Source organism: Typopeltis vanoorti, chromosome 15 (genome assembly GCF_054136105.1).
Source record: "Typopeltis vanoorti isolate ZY-2024b chromosome 15, IOZ_Tvanoo_1.0, whole genome shotgun sequence".
Classification (NCBI taxonomy): domain Eukaryota; kingdom Metazoa; phylum Arthropoda; class Arachnida; order Uropygi; family Thelyphonidae; genus Typopeltis; species Typopeltis vanoorti.
Genome location: NC_143563.1, coordinates 74690433 through 74705523, shown reverse-complemented (window position 1 = coordinate 74705523; position 15091 = coordinate 74690433). Strand labels below are relative to the sequence as shown.

At 37.2% G+C, this 15091-nt stretch overlaps 1 protein-coding gene across 3 annotated transcripts in view; it reads left to right on the top strand.

Moving 5' to 3' along the window:
- Positions 1-15091, top strand: part of LOC150098898 (centaurin-gamma-1A-like) — a 273420-nt gene that overhangs the window by 197334 nt on the left and 60995 nt on the right. For all 3 annotated transcript variants that reach the window (XM_090404607.1, XM_090404608.1, XM_090404609.1), the window contains exons 15-16: positions 202-289; positions 12806-12923. In XM_090404607.1, coding sequence (XP_090260733.1) covers positions 202-289; positions 12806-12923 — 206 coding nt within the window. The remainder of the gene's footprint in view (positions 1-201; positions 290-12805; positions 12924-15091) is intronic.

Sequence of the window (15091 nt, the reverse complement as noted above, 5' to 3'; positions counted from 1 at the left end):
TTTATTATACTATTGTTGTTTGAAAAAGGAAGACTTCTAGTCTTTCAGAACAGATTAATGACAAATACAAACAGATTACATTATAACATCTATGTGTGTGTAGATAAAATATTAATTCATTCTTGTAAATTCATAAACATATGTAGCACTGTTTTTTATTTATTTATTTATTTATTCTTTTTTATTCTGTTACAATTTTAGATAGCTACATTGGTTGATGCTGCATCAATACAAGCTATCAGAATGAGCATACCTGGAAATACTCACTGTGTGGACTGTGATGCACCCAGTAAGTATTCTGTTATCCTATATATCAATACAAAAGACCCTTCACATTATATAAAAACTAAAAAGTATTTAAATGAATTTAAGTACTAAGCACCAGTAAGGCTCTAAAGATTTGCATCAGTATGAAGTTTATTTAGTTCGCCAACACAGCACCTAGATAACTTGACAAGTAAATGTAGATAAAAATGATTGCTTCCATGTTGTATATAATTTACATTTTATATGCTGAAACTTTTTTGAATTACTTATCAATGATTTATCATTTAAATTCATCATTCTAGTAGCAAGGCTTATACGTTGGTCATACATAACTGGTAATTAGTTTATGGAATTAACAACGCATATAAAGTATATTAATTAAAGGTAACTTTAATGAATAACTTCTATATTTCGGCAACGTCACGTTGCCATCTTCAGGAACATAAAGATATGGTATGTGCACGCAGGCACTAACAATAGCAAATGAGGAAGAAAGCAAGAAACTAATATTGTTCCTAAAGTCCTAATGGTGACCTCTGGCGGGCTAATTTGGTTGTCTTGGCAGTTGGGCTGAAGTTCTCATAATGTAAGTCTTCCATTGGGGTAGTTTCATGCATCCAAATTTGTTGAGGTTAGGAACGTTTTTTTTAGAGCTGCTGATGATTCCTTGAATAATCTTTTGTATTTAAACTTGCTGCGGTGTGTTATTTTTGTTTTCTTCCAACGAATTCTATGGTGGGTATCTAAGGCATGGTCTGCCAGCCCAGAGCGGCTGTACTGGTGAAACCGGATGTAGTCTTTGTGTTCTGAAATCCTGATATTTGCTGTTCTGCCTGTTTGGCCAAAGTAGGACAATTTGCAGCTGCAAGGGACCTGGTATACACCAGGTAGGTCTAGGGGAAGTGGTTGGTCTTTGGTAGAGCGGATAAGGGATGCCAACTTTTTATATGGTCTGTAACAAGAAGTAAGGTCATATTTTTTGAGGATATTGGTTATTTTCTGAGAGGTGCCCTGGATGTAGTGGATGATGATAGATTTGGTGGAGGGGGGGAGGAGGATTGTGGTTTACTGGTTTTAGTATTTTTTGAATTTTAGTCATTGGCTAAGAAAGTGTTGAGGATGTGGTTTAGTTCAGTAGTTAGGGCCTCGTCATCTGAGCAGATTAATTTTGCCCTGTTATATAGTGTTTTTATAACCCCATATTGTTATGAGGGGGGGGGGGGATTGCTGGTGAATGTATCTGCCAGTATGGGTGGGTTTTCTGTAAACAGAGAAAACCAAAGATCCATCAAGCTGGCAAGTGATTAAAGTGTCTAGGAAGAGGAGGGTGTTGTTTTCCTCTTTTTCTAAGGTGAACTGGACTCTGGGGTGTTGGTTAAGTGTGTTAGGAAGGAGTGGAGTGTGTCTGAGCCATGTGGTCAAATAGCGAACACATCATCCACGTAACGAAGCCAAATAGTGGGTTTTTGTGGGGCAGAGTTTAAGGCTTTCTCTTCAAAGGTCTCCCTAAAGAAATTGGCCAAGGGTGGGGAAAGTGGTGAACCCATGGCTGTCCCCTCTATCTGTTTGTAGAACTTTCCTTGCCAAACGAAATAGCCCGAGTTCATTGTGAACTGAAATAGGGCTGAGATATCGGGAGGAAACTTGGCTTGGATGAGCTCTAGGGTTTCTTTGAATGGGACATTAGTGAATAGGGAGGAGACGTCAAAACTGACCATTATGTCAGTGTGTTGGAGTGAGAGGTTTTCTATACTGGCTTTAAAGTGGGCTGAGTTTTTTTTTATGTGTGATGGTGTATTGCCAGTATAGTGTGTGAGCGTTTTGGCTAAATGTTTGGCTAATTTATATGTGGGGGAATCAATGCCATCCCACTATGGGACGTAATGTCACATTTTGTTTATGTATTTTTGGGAGCCCATATAATCGGGGGGGGGGGGGTCTAGAGTTATAAGGTATTAGTTTGTTAGTGACTTCCACAGGCCAAGAAGTGACTTTCTTAAGGAGTCTGTGGAGAGTTCTAATCTGAGAGCTGGTAGGATTATATTCAGTAGGGTGGTAAGTAGTATGGTTTAGTACTAAAGCACTAAGCTTACCTTTGTAGTCCTTTTGATTGAGCACCACAGTGGCATTTCCCTTATCCGCTTTGGTGATTACTATTTTTTTGTTATTCTTCATTTCTTGTAGGGCTGCATATTCATCTTTGGATAAGTTGGTTTTTGGAATTTCTATTTGGAAATTATGATCCAAATAGAATGTGGGATTCACAACCTTCCTAACCATATCGCCAACAACGTCAGAGTGGATGCAGTCAGTGTTCTCATTAAAGCCAAACCACCAAAAACCAACTTATCCAATGACGAATATGCAGCCCTACAAGAAATGAAGAATAACAAAAAAATAGTAATCACCAAAGCGGATAAGGGAAACGCCGCTGTGGTGCTCAATCAAAAGGACTACAAAGGTAAGCTTAATGCTTTAGTACTAGACCGTACTACTTACCTCCCTATTGAATATAATCCTACCAGCTCTCAGATTAGAACTCTCCACAGACTCCTTAAGAAAGTCACTTCTTGGCCTGTGGGAGTCACTAGCAAACTAAGACCTTATAACTCTTGACCCCCACGATTATATGGACTCCCAAAAATACATAAACAAAATGTGCCATTACGTCCCATAGTGGATGGCATTGATTCTCCCACATATAAATTAGCCAAACATTTAGCCAAAACGCTGACACGCTATACTGGCAACACACCATCACACATAAAAAAAACTCAGCCCTCTTTAAAGCCAGTATAGAAAACCTCTCATTCCAACACACTGACATAATGGTCGGTTTTGACGTCTCTTCCCTATTCACTAATGTCCCACTCAAAGAAACCCTAGAGCTCATCCAAGCCAAGTTTCCTCCCGATATCTCAGCCCTATTTCAGTTCACAATGAACTCAGGTTATTTCGTTTGGCAAGGAAAGTTCTACAAACAGATAGAGGGGACAGCCATGGGTTCACCACTTTCCCCACCCTTAGCCAGTTTCTTTATGGAGACCTTTGAAGAGAAAGCCTTAAACTACGCCCCACAAAAACCCACTATTTGGCTTCGTTACGTGGATGATGTGTTCGCTATTTGACCACATGGCTCAGACACACTCCACTCCTTCCTAACACACTTAAACAACCAACACCCCAGAGTCCAGTTCACCTTAGAAAAAGAGGAAAACAACACCCTCCCCTTCCTAGACACTTTAATCACTCGCCAGCTTGATGGATCGTTGGTTTTCTCTGTTTACAGAAAACCCACCCATACTGGCAGATACATTCACCAGCAATCCCCCCCCCCACAACAATATGGGGTTATAAAAACGCTATATAACAGGCAAAATTAATCTGCTCAGATGACAAGGCCCTAACTACTGAACTAAACCACATCCTCAACACTTTCTTAGCCAATGGCTATAACCCCAAAAAAATCCAAAAAATACTAAAACCAGTAAACCACAACCCCCCCCCCCCCCTCCACAATAAAGATTACACCAAATCTATCACCATCCCCTACATCCAGGGCACCTCTGATAAAATAACTAATATCCTCAAAAAATATGACCTTACTTCTTGTTATAGACCATATAAAAAGTTGGCATCCCTTATCCGCTCTACCAAAGACCAACCACTTCCCCTAGGCCTACCTGGTGTATACCAGGTCCCTTGCAGCTGCAAATTGTCCTACTTTGGCCAAACAGGCAGAACAGCAAATATCAGGATTTCAGAACACAAAGACTACATCCGGTTTCACCAGTACAGCTGCTCTGGGCTGGCAGACCATGTCTTAGATACCCCACCATAGAATTCGTTGGAAGAAAACAAAAATAATACACTGCAGCAAGTTTAAATACAAAAGATTATTCAAGGAATCATCAGCAGCTCTAAAAAATGTTCCTAACCTCAACAAATTTGGGTGCATGAAACTACCCCAAATTTGGGAGACTTATATTATGAGAACTTCAGCCCAACTGCCAAGACAACCAAATTAGCCCACCAGAGGGCACCATTAGGACTTTAGGAACAATATTAGTTTCTTGCCTTCTTCCTCATGTGCTTTTGTTAGTGCCTGCGTGCACATACCATATCTTTATGTTCCTGAAGATGGCAACATGACGTTGCCGAAATATAGAATTTATTCATTAAAATTACCTTTAATTAATATACTTTATATGCGTTGTTAATTCCGTAAACTAATTACCAGTTTCAATTCATCATTAATTTTATTTTAAACTTTGTGGGATTTTTTGGTACGTGGTTTGTTTTGTGTTTTGATTGATGAATTTTCTGCATATTTAAATTTTCATAGTACTGTTGGCCAGTATGTCTTTGTAAATTGATTACAAATTTAGAAAGAAATTGTACTAAATATAAAAGAGTGACTGATGGACAGATACCAGACAGTAGTATATGGAGGAACAGAATCCATGTGAAGGCAATTGACTAGTAGTGTGCTGCAGGTCTCTGTGTTTGGACCAATTCTATTTAATATGGACATAAATGATATAGGAAATAATTTGGAAGAAGATATCTAGTTGTTTGCTGATGATGAAGTCAAGTTGGGTAAGGTGAAGTAATAGTTAATAGAGGTAATATAGACAGCTTGCAGGATGATTTAAATAGGCTGAATGGAGGTCAATTTAATGTGGAAAAATGTAAAGTTATGCATTTTGGGATACAAAGATTATAAGCCGTGCACCCACATTGTGGCATTGTATGGTGACTCCATTATTAAAGGTGTGCTGGATGAGAGGATGCACAAGGTATGTTTTCCAGGTGGTAAAATGAGTAGAGTGATTGAAGCATTGGATATGAGGAGGGAGCGAGCGAGGCGTTGATGATTTTAATAGGTATGAATGACTTGACAGAGGACAAAGAGCACGTCAAAATGGATATCAGGAAGCTGCTTAGACAAATAAAAGAGAATAGTATGACAGGAAGGGTAGTAAGCATGTTGCCTGTATGACAGTGGTGAGATGAAGCAGAGATTATGAATGATATGTTAGCTGAAATGTGAGGCAAAAGGAGTACAGTTTGTTAATGTGTGAAATGAGTTTGAAGGACGAAGTGAACTATGTAAGAGAGATGGACTGCATTTGAGTGGTTATGGTGTGAGTCGCTTGGAGAGACTGCTACTGGAGGGTAGAGAAGTAAGTACAGAGAATGAATCAGATCAAGTGGGGAGTGATGTGAAAGAGCAGGAGAGATTGAAGAGGTGGTTATGAATGAGGATGTGAGTGGCATGGGTGTGCAAGAGAAACAGGGACACGAGGAGGCTCGGGATGGACAGGAGTACACAGTGGGAGAAAGGCAGATGCTCCAAGAGGATGTGAAAGCATGTGTAGAAAGGAATGGGATGACCTGGGGTCAAGAGAAAACAGTTGGAATTGAAGAGGATTCTAAAATGAATAAGCAGAAAGGGAAATAGCCCCAGTTGAGCATGGAGAGATCACATCGAATGAGTGGTATCAGTGGAATAAGCTGTAGATCCAGGAATAAGCTGTTGTGTTTGTATACAAATGCTAGAAGTGTAAGAAACAAGGCAGATGAAATGGTTGCACTAATTGAGTCTGTTCACCCAAAAATTGTTGGAATAAGTGAGACATGGTTAGATGAAGACAGCATCCTGACAGGAATAGAGATAGTAGGGTATGATGTGTTTTGTGAGGATAGAAGGGGTAAAAAGGGAGGATGGAGTGCTTTGATGATAGAGAAGTCCATACAAGAGGGAAATAGTGCCAGTGGTTTTGAGGCAGTATGGTGTGAGATACAGGTGAATGGAATGAAATACTTGGTTGGATGTTGTTATAGACCAGGTAATGTGGATGGTGGTGGTGATAATGAAATGTATAATCAGATTAGTCAAGCAAATAAGAAGAGGGTGATCATTATAGTGATTTTAATTATAGCAATATAGGCTGGAATGATGAGATAGCAACTGGAAGTAAAGAAAATGAGATTCTTGAGTTTTTGAGGGATAACTACCTCAGACAGTATGTAACAGAGGGCACGTGAGGATTTGAGGGTCTTGGATTTGGTCATCTCATCAGAGGATGTAATTATAAATGAGGTGTCAAATCACCCACCAATTGGTGAAAGTGACCATGAAGTGATTACCTAGGTGGTTGCCAACAGTGTAAGGACCACAGTGAAAAAAGGGTATATGTGGAACTACAACGGGAGTGATTATGAAGAGCTCAGGAGACAGCTTGCGAATGTAGCATGGAATGAGGAGTTAGCTGGAAAAGAGATCAATGCATCTTGGGGGGTTTTCGAGAACTATCTAGTAGATGCAGTATGTAAATGTATTCCAAGGGTGAGAAGGTTAAATAAGGTAGGTGTGAAATGGATGCATAAATAGATTAAGCATGCGATACAGAGAAAAAGGGCATTATGGAGGCAGCATAAGAGGAGTGGAAATAACCAATTCCATGAGGATTACAAAGACCAGGCAGGCGGGTGACTTGATTGGTAAGGGTAGCAGAAGTGAGGTATGAACAGCAGTTAGCTAATGAATCCAGAAAGAATCCTAAGGAGTTCTTTCGATATGTAGCCAGCAAAAGAAAGAATGATTATGGAAAGATGACATTGATTGGAGAAAATGATATAAAGACAGCTGTTGCAGAAGATGTTGTGGAGATACTTAACGAGCAGTTCATAAAGATCTTTCAATCTTGTGAATGTGACTTAATGGAGAGATTGAGAGCAGTTGATGTTGGGGAGGAGAGACTGACTGTAAGTGAGCAAGAGGTGTATGGGGAGTTGAGTAAACTAGATGTTAATAAAGCTGTGGGACTTGATAATATATCACTACGTATTCTGAAGGAATGTGTTAGGGAGTTGACACCGGCCTTGCCATATTTTTTTAATACGAGTCTAGCACTGGGTCAAGTTCCTAAGGAGTGGAAGGAAGGCAAGATTGTGCCACTTCATAAAGGAGGTGATAGAACTCAAGCATCAAACTATAGGCCTATCTGTGTGACAGGTGTTGTTGGAGAAGCTTGTGAGAACTAGGATCCAGAGTTAGGTTGATAATAATGGTATTATCTTTGATGGACAGCATGGATTTGCTAAAGGGAGGTCATGTTTTAGTAATATACTTACTTATTACAATAAAGTGCTTCCATGGACAGAGGAGAAGGATACACAGTAATATACTTTGATTTCACAAAGGCTTTTGATAGATTACTGCATGATAAGTTGATAGTCAAACTAGAGTGGATGGGGTTGGATATTAGATTAGTGCATTGGATTGGAGACTGGCAATCTGATAGGTATCAACAAGTTGTGTATGGGGGAGCGATATCCAGGAAAAGGAAAGCCCCTAGTGGTGTGCCTCGGGGGTCTGTTTTAGCCCTATTACTGTGTAATTTGTATATTAATGATATTGGCAAAGATTTGGATGGAGATGTTCAGTTGTTTGCTGATGATGAAGAGTAAGGAGAATGTTGTGGTCTTACAGAAGGGATTGAGTGATTGGGCATGGGAGTGGGGATACGAGTTCAATGTTGCAAAATGTAGGGTTTTAAAGTTTGGGAAACAGAGATGGGATACAGAATTTATCCTTGGTGAGGATATATTGTCAGAGGTGGAGGAAATAAGAGACCTGGGGGATGATAGTGGATAAGGAGCTGAAATTTAGGGGACACAGCCAAAATTGTAAAGACAACACAAAGGCGTCTGGGAATGATGCGGAAGACACTGACTTGTAGAAGTAAGGAGGATTCTTGTTTTATTGTGTATAAAGCTTTGATTAGGCCAGATATGGACTATTGTGCCCAGATTTGGTCACCTGGTTTTCAGAAGGACGAAGAGATGTTGGAAAGGATCCAGAGGCGACTGACTAAGGTAGTTTCTAACTTCTGGAATGTCGAGTATGAGGAAAGATTGAGAAGATGCAACTTGCAGAGTCTGGTGGACAGGAGGAAGAGGGGGAGATATGATAGAGACCTACAAGTTACTAAGGGGTTGTTATAGGATCAGTGCTGGAGAGGTTCTGCAGAAAATAGTGGGAGATCAGGGGAAAATCAGAGGGTGTGAGTAGGGCAGTGAAAAGCAGGTTTTTTTTCATGCAGAGTTGTGAATGATTGGAATGCTTTGCCTGAGAGTGTGGTGTCTCCAGAGAATTTGAGTTGTTTAAAGCACGGTATGATGAGCTGTGTGTATGATAAAAGGACCTTCCAGATGAGTCTTTGACTCCATGGGGTCTTGAGTAATAATAATAATAAAAAAAATTTCAATGATATATCAATTTTATTATTATTATTATGTTACACCTCTCTCGGGGGGACCCTGTAACCCCTAGAGAGAGCATGTCCCCTTGGTGGCGGATAGGGGAGCCCACCATGTGTGTGTGTATATGGTGGGTGGTCCGAATATACTGAATAAGGACTCGTGGACCAATAGGGCAATCAATTTGATTGTAAGGGAAGTAGCACTCCCATGGACCTATCCTCTTCTTCTACTTTAGGAAGATCCACTCACTTTAATCTTTCCTATAAGGCCTTATCAGCCAACTCTTCTTATTTTATGACCCTTATGCTATTAGAGTACTTGAGGTTCATGGGGTCTTTTCAGTTCTGGCCTTACAACTATGCTCTATAAATTATTATAATTCTACTATAATTACTCTTTCCCCCTTCAATATACCCTATTCCTCCTATGGGTTTAAATTTGGAAGAAGGCTAGTTCACAAGCCTTAAGGTAGCAGCCCTACCACTGAACTATTCCATCGTCAGGTTAGTCCCCTGACATGGAGAACATAATTCTACTTGTAAGCTGACAGAAAAAGAGATAATCGGATTGAATCTATGGAAAACGACTCTGGAATGGAAAAGGTAAAACAAAAATGAAAACGACAAAATATAATACACATAGCAAACTGGAATGTAAGAGACATAGCATATAAAGAAATAGAATTAGACCAACTATTAAATGAAAGAAATTTTAAAATAGCAGTAATCACTGAAACAAAAAAGAAATTAAAAGGAACTATGAGAGCTGAAAATTTTAATGTGATACACAATGGAGTTGACAGAGACCAAAGAGCACAAGCAGCACAATGATTTGGATTCATAACTCCCTTTCAAAACATTATCAATTATGGAATGAAAGAATAATAGAAGCTAGATTAAAAATAGAGGCTATTTAACAATAATTGGTTTATATGCCCCAGAAGAAGGAAGAGAACAGGATAATATTGATTTTTATAATCAGTTACAAAACATATATAATAAAATAAATAAATATGATTACGTAATTTTAGCAGGAGACTTAAATGCAAGAATTGGAAACACGAAAATCAATAATAATATAGGAATACATGGAGAACATACTCTAAACAGGAACGGTAAAAAATTGATTGATTTTGTAGTTTATAATAACCTAAAAATAATAAATTCCTTCTATAAACATAAAGACATACATAAATATACTTGGGCCGCAAGAGGATGGAAATCAATATTAGATTATTTTATATTAAATGAAAAGACATCAAAATTTTCACTAGATGTTAGAGTTCACAGAGGATATGAAATAAGCAGTGACCACTTCCTTGTTAAAATAAAATTAAGATTAACACCTAAATGGCTACAAGAACATAATGAAAATTTGAAACATTTGTTTATAAAACTAGACTATTGAATGACACAAATGTACAATGGCTATATGAACAAAGAATTAACCAATATTTAGATAAAAATAAAACAAAATGCAGAAATAGAATGGCTTAATATAAAAATGATACTAAATGCAGCAGCAAATGAAAGCTTAGGAAAGGCCAAAAAATTCAATAAAAGGGAAAAAACTGAAGATCTGGGATGATACAATCAAAGAAATAATCAAAAAGAAAAAAAGAAGCTTATCACAAATGGTTAAGCAGTAAAAGATTATAAGATGAAATAGAATATAAAAGAATAAGAGCCATAGTTAAAAGAGAATCATGGAACAAATTCGTTTCTAATTTAGAACATGATTTATATTAAATAAGACCTAATGTGTATAAGATTTTGAAACACTTAAATGCAGATACCAAAGAAAACATAAAATTAAACACCGAATTGAAATTAGAAGAATTTCTAAATTACTGCACAGAATTGTGGACAGACAAATATTTTAAAAAAAGACAACTGGAAAACAATTAACAAAAATGAAAAGGAAATAACTAAAGAAGAATTAGAAATCAGCCTGAAAGAAACAAGAAATGGAAAATCACCTGGAGAAGATAAGCTAGGTTCAGAACTATATAAATACGCAAGAACAACACTAAAAGAAAGACTCTTATTATTTTTTAAATAAAATTTATTCAACTGGTATCCCCCCAACAGAATGGAAAAAAGCAATTGTGATTCCTTTCTTTAAAAAAGGTAACAGAGATGACTCTAAAAACTATAGCGATATCAGTATACTAAATTCCTGTTACAAAATATATAGCAGAATCTTAAATAGTAAACGAATGAAATATTCTGAAAACTTTATTTTAGAAGTACAGAATGGATTTAGAAAAGGACGATCATGTATAGACCCAGCCTTTTGCCTAAAATTTAGAAATACATATTGCATTTATTAACTTTGAAAAAGCATTTGACAAAGTTAAAAGAAATAAATTATTTAACATATTAAAAGAAAGACAAATACCAAATAATATCCTAAAAGCTATCACAAGTATATATGAAAATAATCAAATACAAATAAGATTAATCACGAGCTATCATATAAGAGAGAGATAAACCATAGGATCCGACAGGGATGTCCCCTCTCAGCAACTCTTTTTAATATTTACTTAAATGAAATAATAATAAAATGGAATAAAAATTTACATCAAGGTATTAAATTCCTGAAGATAACTTACAGAAAGCTATTTTAGATCTAAATGAGATAGCCAAAGATTATGGCCTTTAAAGGACAAGATCCAGCAAGAACTAAAATAGTAATAGATAACAAGATCTTAGAACAGGTGAATTAATATAACTACCTAGGATGTATGATCACATATGAAAAAGATATAAACGTAAAAATTGCAAATTATCTAAAAATAACAGGTGTAATTAACTCTATATTTAAACCAAACCTAGTTCAAAAGCAAACCAGACTAAAAGTATACTATACCTTAGCTCTACCAGTTTTAATGTATGGAAGCGAAATCTGGACAATAAAACAAAAAGACAAAGATTAATAACAGCAGAAATGAAGTTTATGAGAAAAACTGCAAAGTATACCCTATTTGATCACAAAAGAAACGAAGAAATTATGAAAGAATTAAACCTAGACCCAGTAATAGAAAAAATTTAAAAATATAAACATAAATGGATGGAACACGTTCAAAGAATGCAAACAAAGATTACTAAAACAAGCCTTAAAGTACAAGAAAACTAGGACGTCCTCTTAAACGATGACTTCTAAGGCCGGAACAGGCCATGCTAGGCCTAAATCTTTGATACCCGTGATGATGTTACACCTCCAAGGAGTCCAAAGACTCATTGAGGGAGGACACCTACTCTGCAACTCTGTCTTCACCACTCAATCCACCAAAAACAGCAACATCATCTACTGCCCACCACTAATATTTTCACAGACTATCGCAAACATCCATGCCCACTGCAGGATTCGAACCTGCAGTCTTTTGGCTGGAGAGTGGATACGCTAACCACTCGACCAACCTGGTCAGCTGGTTTTTAGTGAAGATGCAAATTAAATTTGATAACAGAATCAACAAAGTCCAGAGCCAATTTAATAAATTTATATGGAATAAGAGAAAAATTAACCAAAACATTAGCAGTATATAATCCAGTGTACAAATAATTTTCAACAACAGATCTGATGGTTAGGTTAGAAAGCAATTATCATAGAAAAAAATTATCAGGCAGATGGCATCAGTGATAATCATTAAAAATGAAAATAATAGACTTGACATTGTTAGCATTGAAGAATGAATGAATAAAGCTAATCTAAGGTCATCCTGACATGAAACATCTGTTTTGCAGACATATTTAAATAGAATGTGGGAAGATATTTCCACGAAACAGATGTTTCATGTCAGGATGATTAAGATCTAGGGAATTGGTGCAGTTGTTAGTGCCCGAGAAGGTTAAAATATCAAATCTGACGATTTTGGTGTCCTGACAAATAACAGATTAAGTTGGAAAAATTGCTGGTAGAAAACTTGTTATGATGCAAACTTAATTATATTGTCCTATCATAATATCCTGTATACCTATCAAGGGTACATTAGCTCTGATGGAAGGTTACAGCAGGCTTTGATGATGAATCAGGTTTCTGGGAGGAAAAGTTCTGTCACTTCCCTGTGAGATTGGCTAGTGTTACTCATGTTCTGGATGGAATTGAAACCTGGCCTCTCTGCCCGATTGGTTGTTATTGGTACAGCATGTCCTACAGAAGTGTTTGTAGATTTAATATTTTAAATAAATATAAATGTATATTTTATTTTTAACTAATAATTTTAATTAATAACAGAATTTTAAGATTTTATTTATTTTTTTAACAGATCCAGATTGGGCTAGTCTAAATCTTGGTGTTCTAATGTGCATCGAGTGTTCTGGCATACATAGAAATCTGGGTTCCCACATTTCTAGGGTTAGGTCTTTAGACTTGGATGAATGGCAGTATGTATATATTTCCTGTATGTCATTAAATTGAATAGCATATGCACTTTTATTGATTATCTTAAATGTCATAATACTACTCTTTATGTTGTATATGCACTTATTAATCTGATGGATGCTTATTGTTATGCATGAAAAAGCTTAATGAAAAAGGAATCTAAGGATAATATTATCTAAATTGTAATTATCATCACCTTCTGTTTTGTATTAGGTTTGTAACAACCTATTAACTTTGCTTCTTAGAAACCTTATACTGCTTATGATAGGGTGGTTAATCCTGTCCACGTGTGTCAGCCGTAAATTGCATGTGTTATTATTATTATGATCTAGTATAGTCTATCATAATATAATCTACACTCTATCGCAGAGTCCTTAGACTCATCAAGGAGGTCCTAAACATCATGCCAAGCACTATCCAACATTTGCACAGTATCTGTCATGCTTTGCTTTGAACTCATTCACAGTCATGACACCTATAACAGACTCTGGCAACCTATTCCACTCATTCACTACTCACCAAGCAAAAAATCTAGTTCTAACTATGCTCTTGCTCTGTTTCTTTCCCTAGTTCTCCCACCACCAGACCTGTTCTGAAAAATTTCCTCCATATAAATCTTGTAAAAACTATTCAGTAATTTATGTCTTAATAGCTGAATAAAAACCCCTCTGTTATTGCTACCAGTGCTTTCCAACATAGCCCCACCAAATATATGAAGAAGGGAGGCTTCACTAAAAGAACTGGAGAAAATTACAAGTAACTCCCTACTGGCTCTCCACTCAACCCTTTATAAATCCCCTAGAACATGGATGAAGTCAAGGAACCCATTTTTGGGACATAACCAGAGCCTTCTCTGGTCCAGCACCTTTCCACCCTCTTGGGACTAACCCAGAGCCAAGGCATAGATTAAACAATGTGGTCAAAGGCACCTACAATTCCCTAGTACCTTCAGGTAAAACTCGAGCTGGTATACTATCTAATCCCATAGCTGTATTCACATCAAAGTTCTGTAATATGCTATGCACCTCCATTTCATTTACCTCAGTTCCAATACAAGTCTTTGCCTCTTTAGTTACTGCAGTATCTCCACCTGGATGATATACTCTTGCAAAGTGTTCACTTAGTAATTCTACTATTTCGACCGATTCTGTTATCTCCCTATCGTCGGCATTCATTAAAATCATTCTGCCATAAATGTTCTTCCGTTTACTTGCAGCATATCAAAAGAACTGTTTGTGATTATCTTTGGCCTGCAGTTAATTTCCTTTTGTACTCTGCTTTTGCCTTTCTTACCACATCTTCTTTTGTACTGCTCATGTGCATGCTGGTCACCTTTCTCCTTGAATTCCCTCCACAATTTTTCTTTTTCATGGGGAGTGGTAAACACTCCTTTACCACTTCCCATGCACTATCAACATCTAGCCCTCGCATTTTCACATTGCACTGATCCATTTCACTGCTTGGATCAGTACAATGCCATGGCACTGCATTCAAGCAATCTTCTAAACTTGTCATACTTACCAGTCCCGTAATTCCACATATACCCCCACTTAACTGAAAATTCCACGCATTTAGCCACTTCCCAAGTCAAGCCCATATACTCTCACCAATTGGTGGCAACGTGGTTATATTGGTTAGACAAATTCTCAGATGCCATTACTAGATCTAGCACTCTCAAACTACTAGTATATTCCATCACATGCTATCTCAGTAATTATTACTTAGTGACTGCATAAATTCCATTTCCTTCCTCCCATGTGTCCTTTCCACCTTCCAATCTATGTTCCCATAGTTGAAATCTCCCATAATAATTACCTTCCCTCCAATCATTGAGGTTATTTGCCGTTGCATACTCTCCAGCATCTTTTCCATCCCTCGGTCTATAGAAACATTCTGCTGGCCTCTGTTTTACACCAGATAGCCTAAGATGTGCTATTTTCACTGGCATGTAGTTGAACTTCTACTTTCTTTGGTTGCAGTTCATCAGCTATCATGAGTTACACTTCTCCCCCATTCTTTTTTTTGCAATCCTCCCTGAACACATGATATCCTTCATATTCTATCACACTAACTATATAATCTTATGTCAGTAATGTCTCGCTAATGCCAACAGCCTTTTACCAAGATGAACTAACCAATGCCAAAAACTCCTCCTGCTTATTCCAAATAC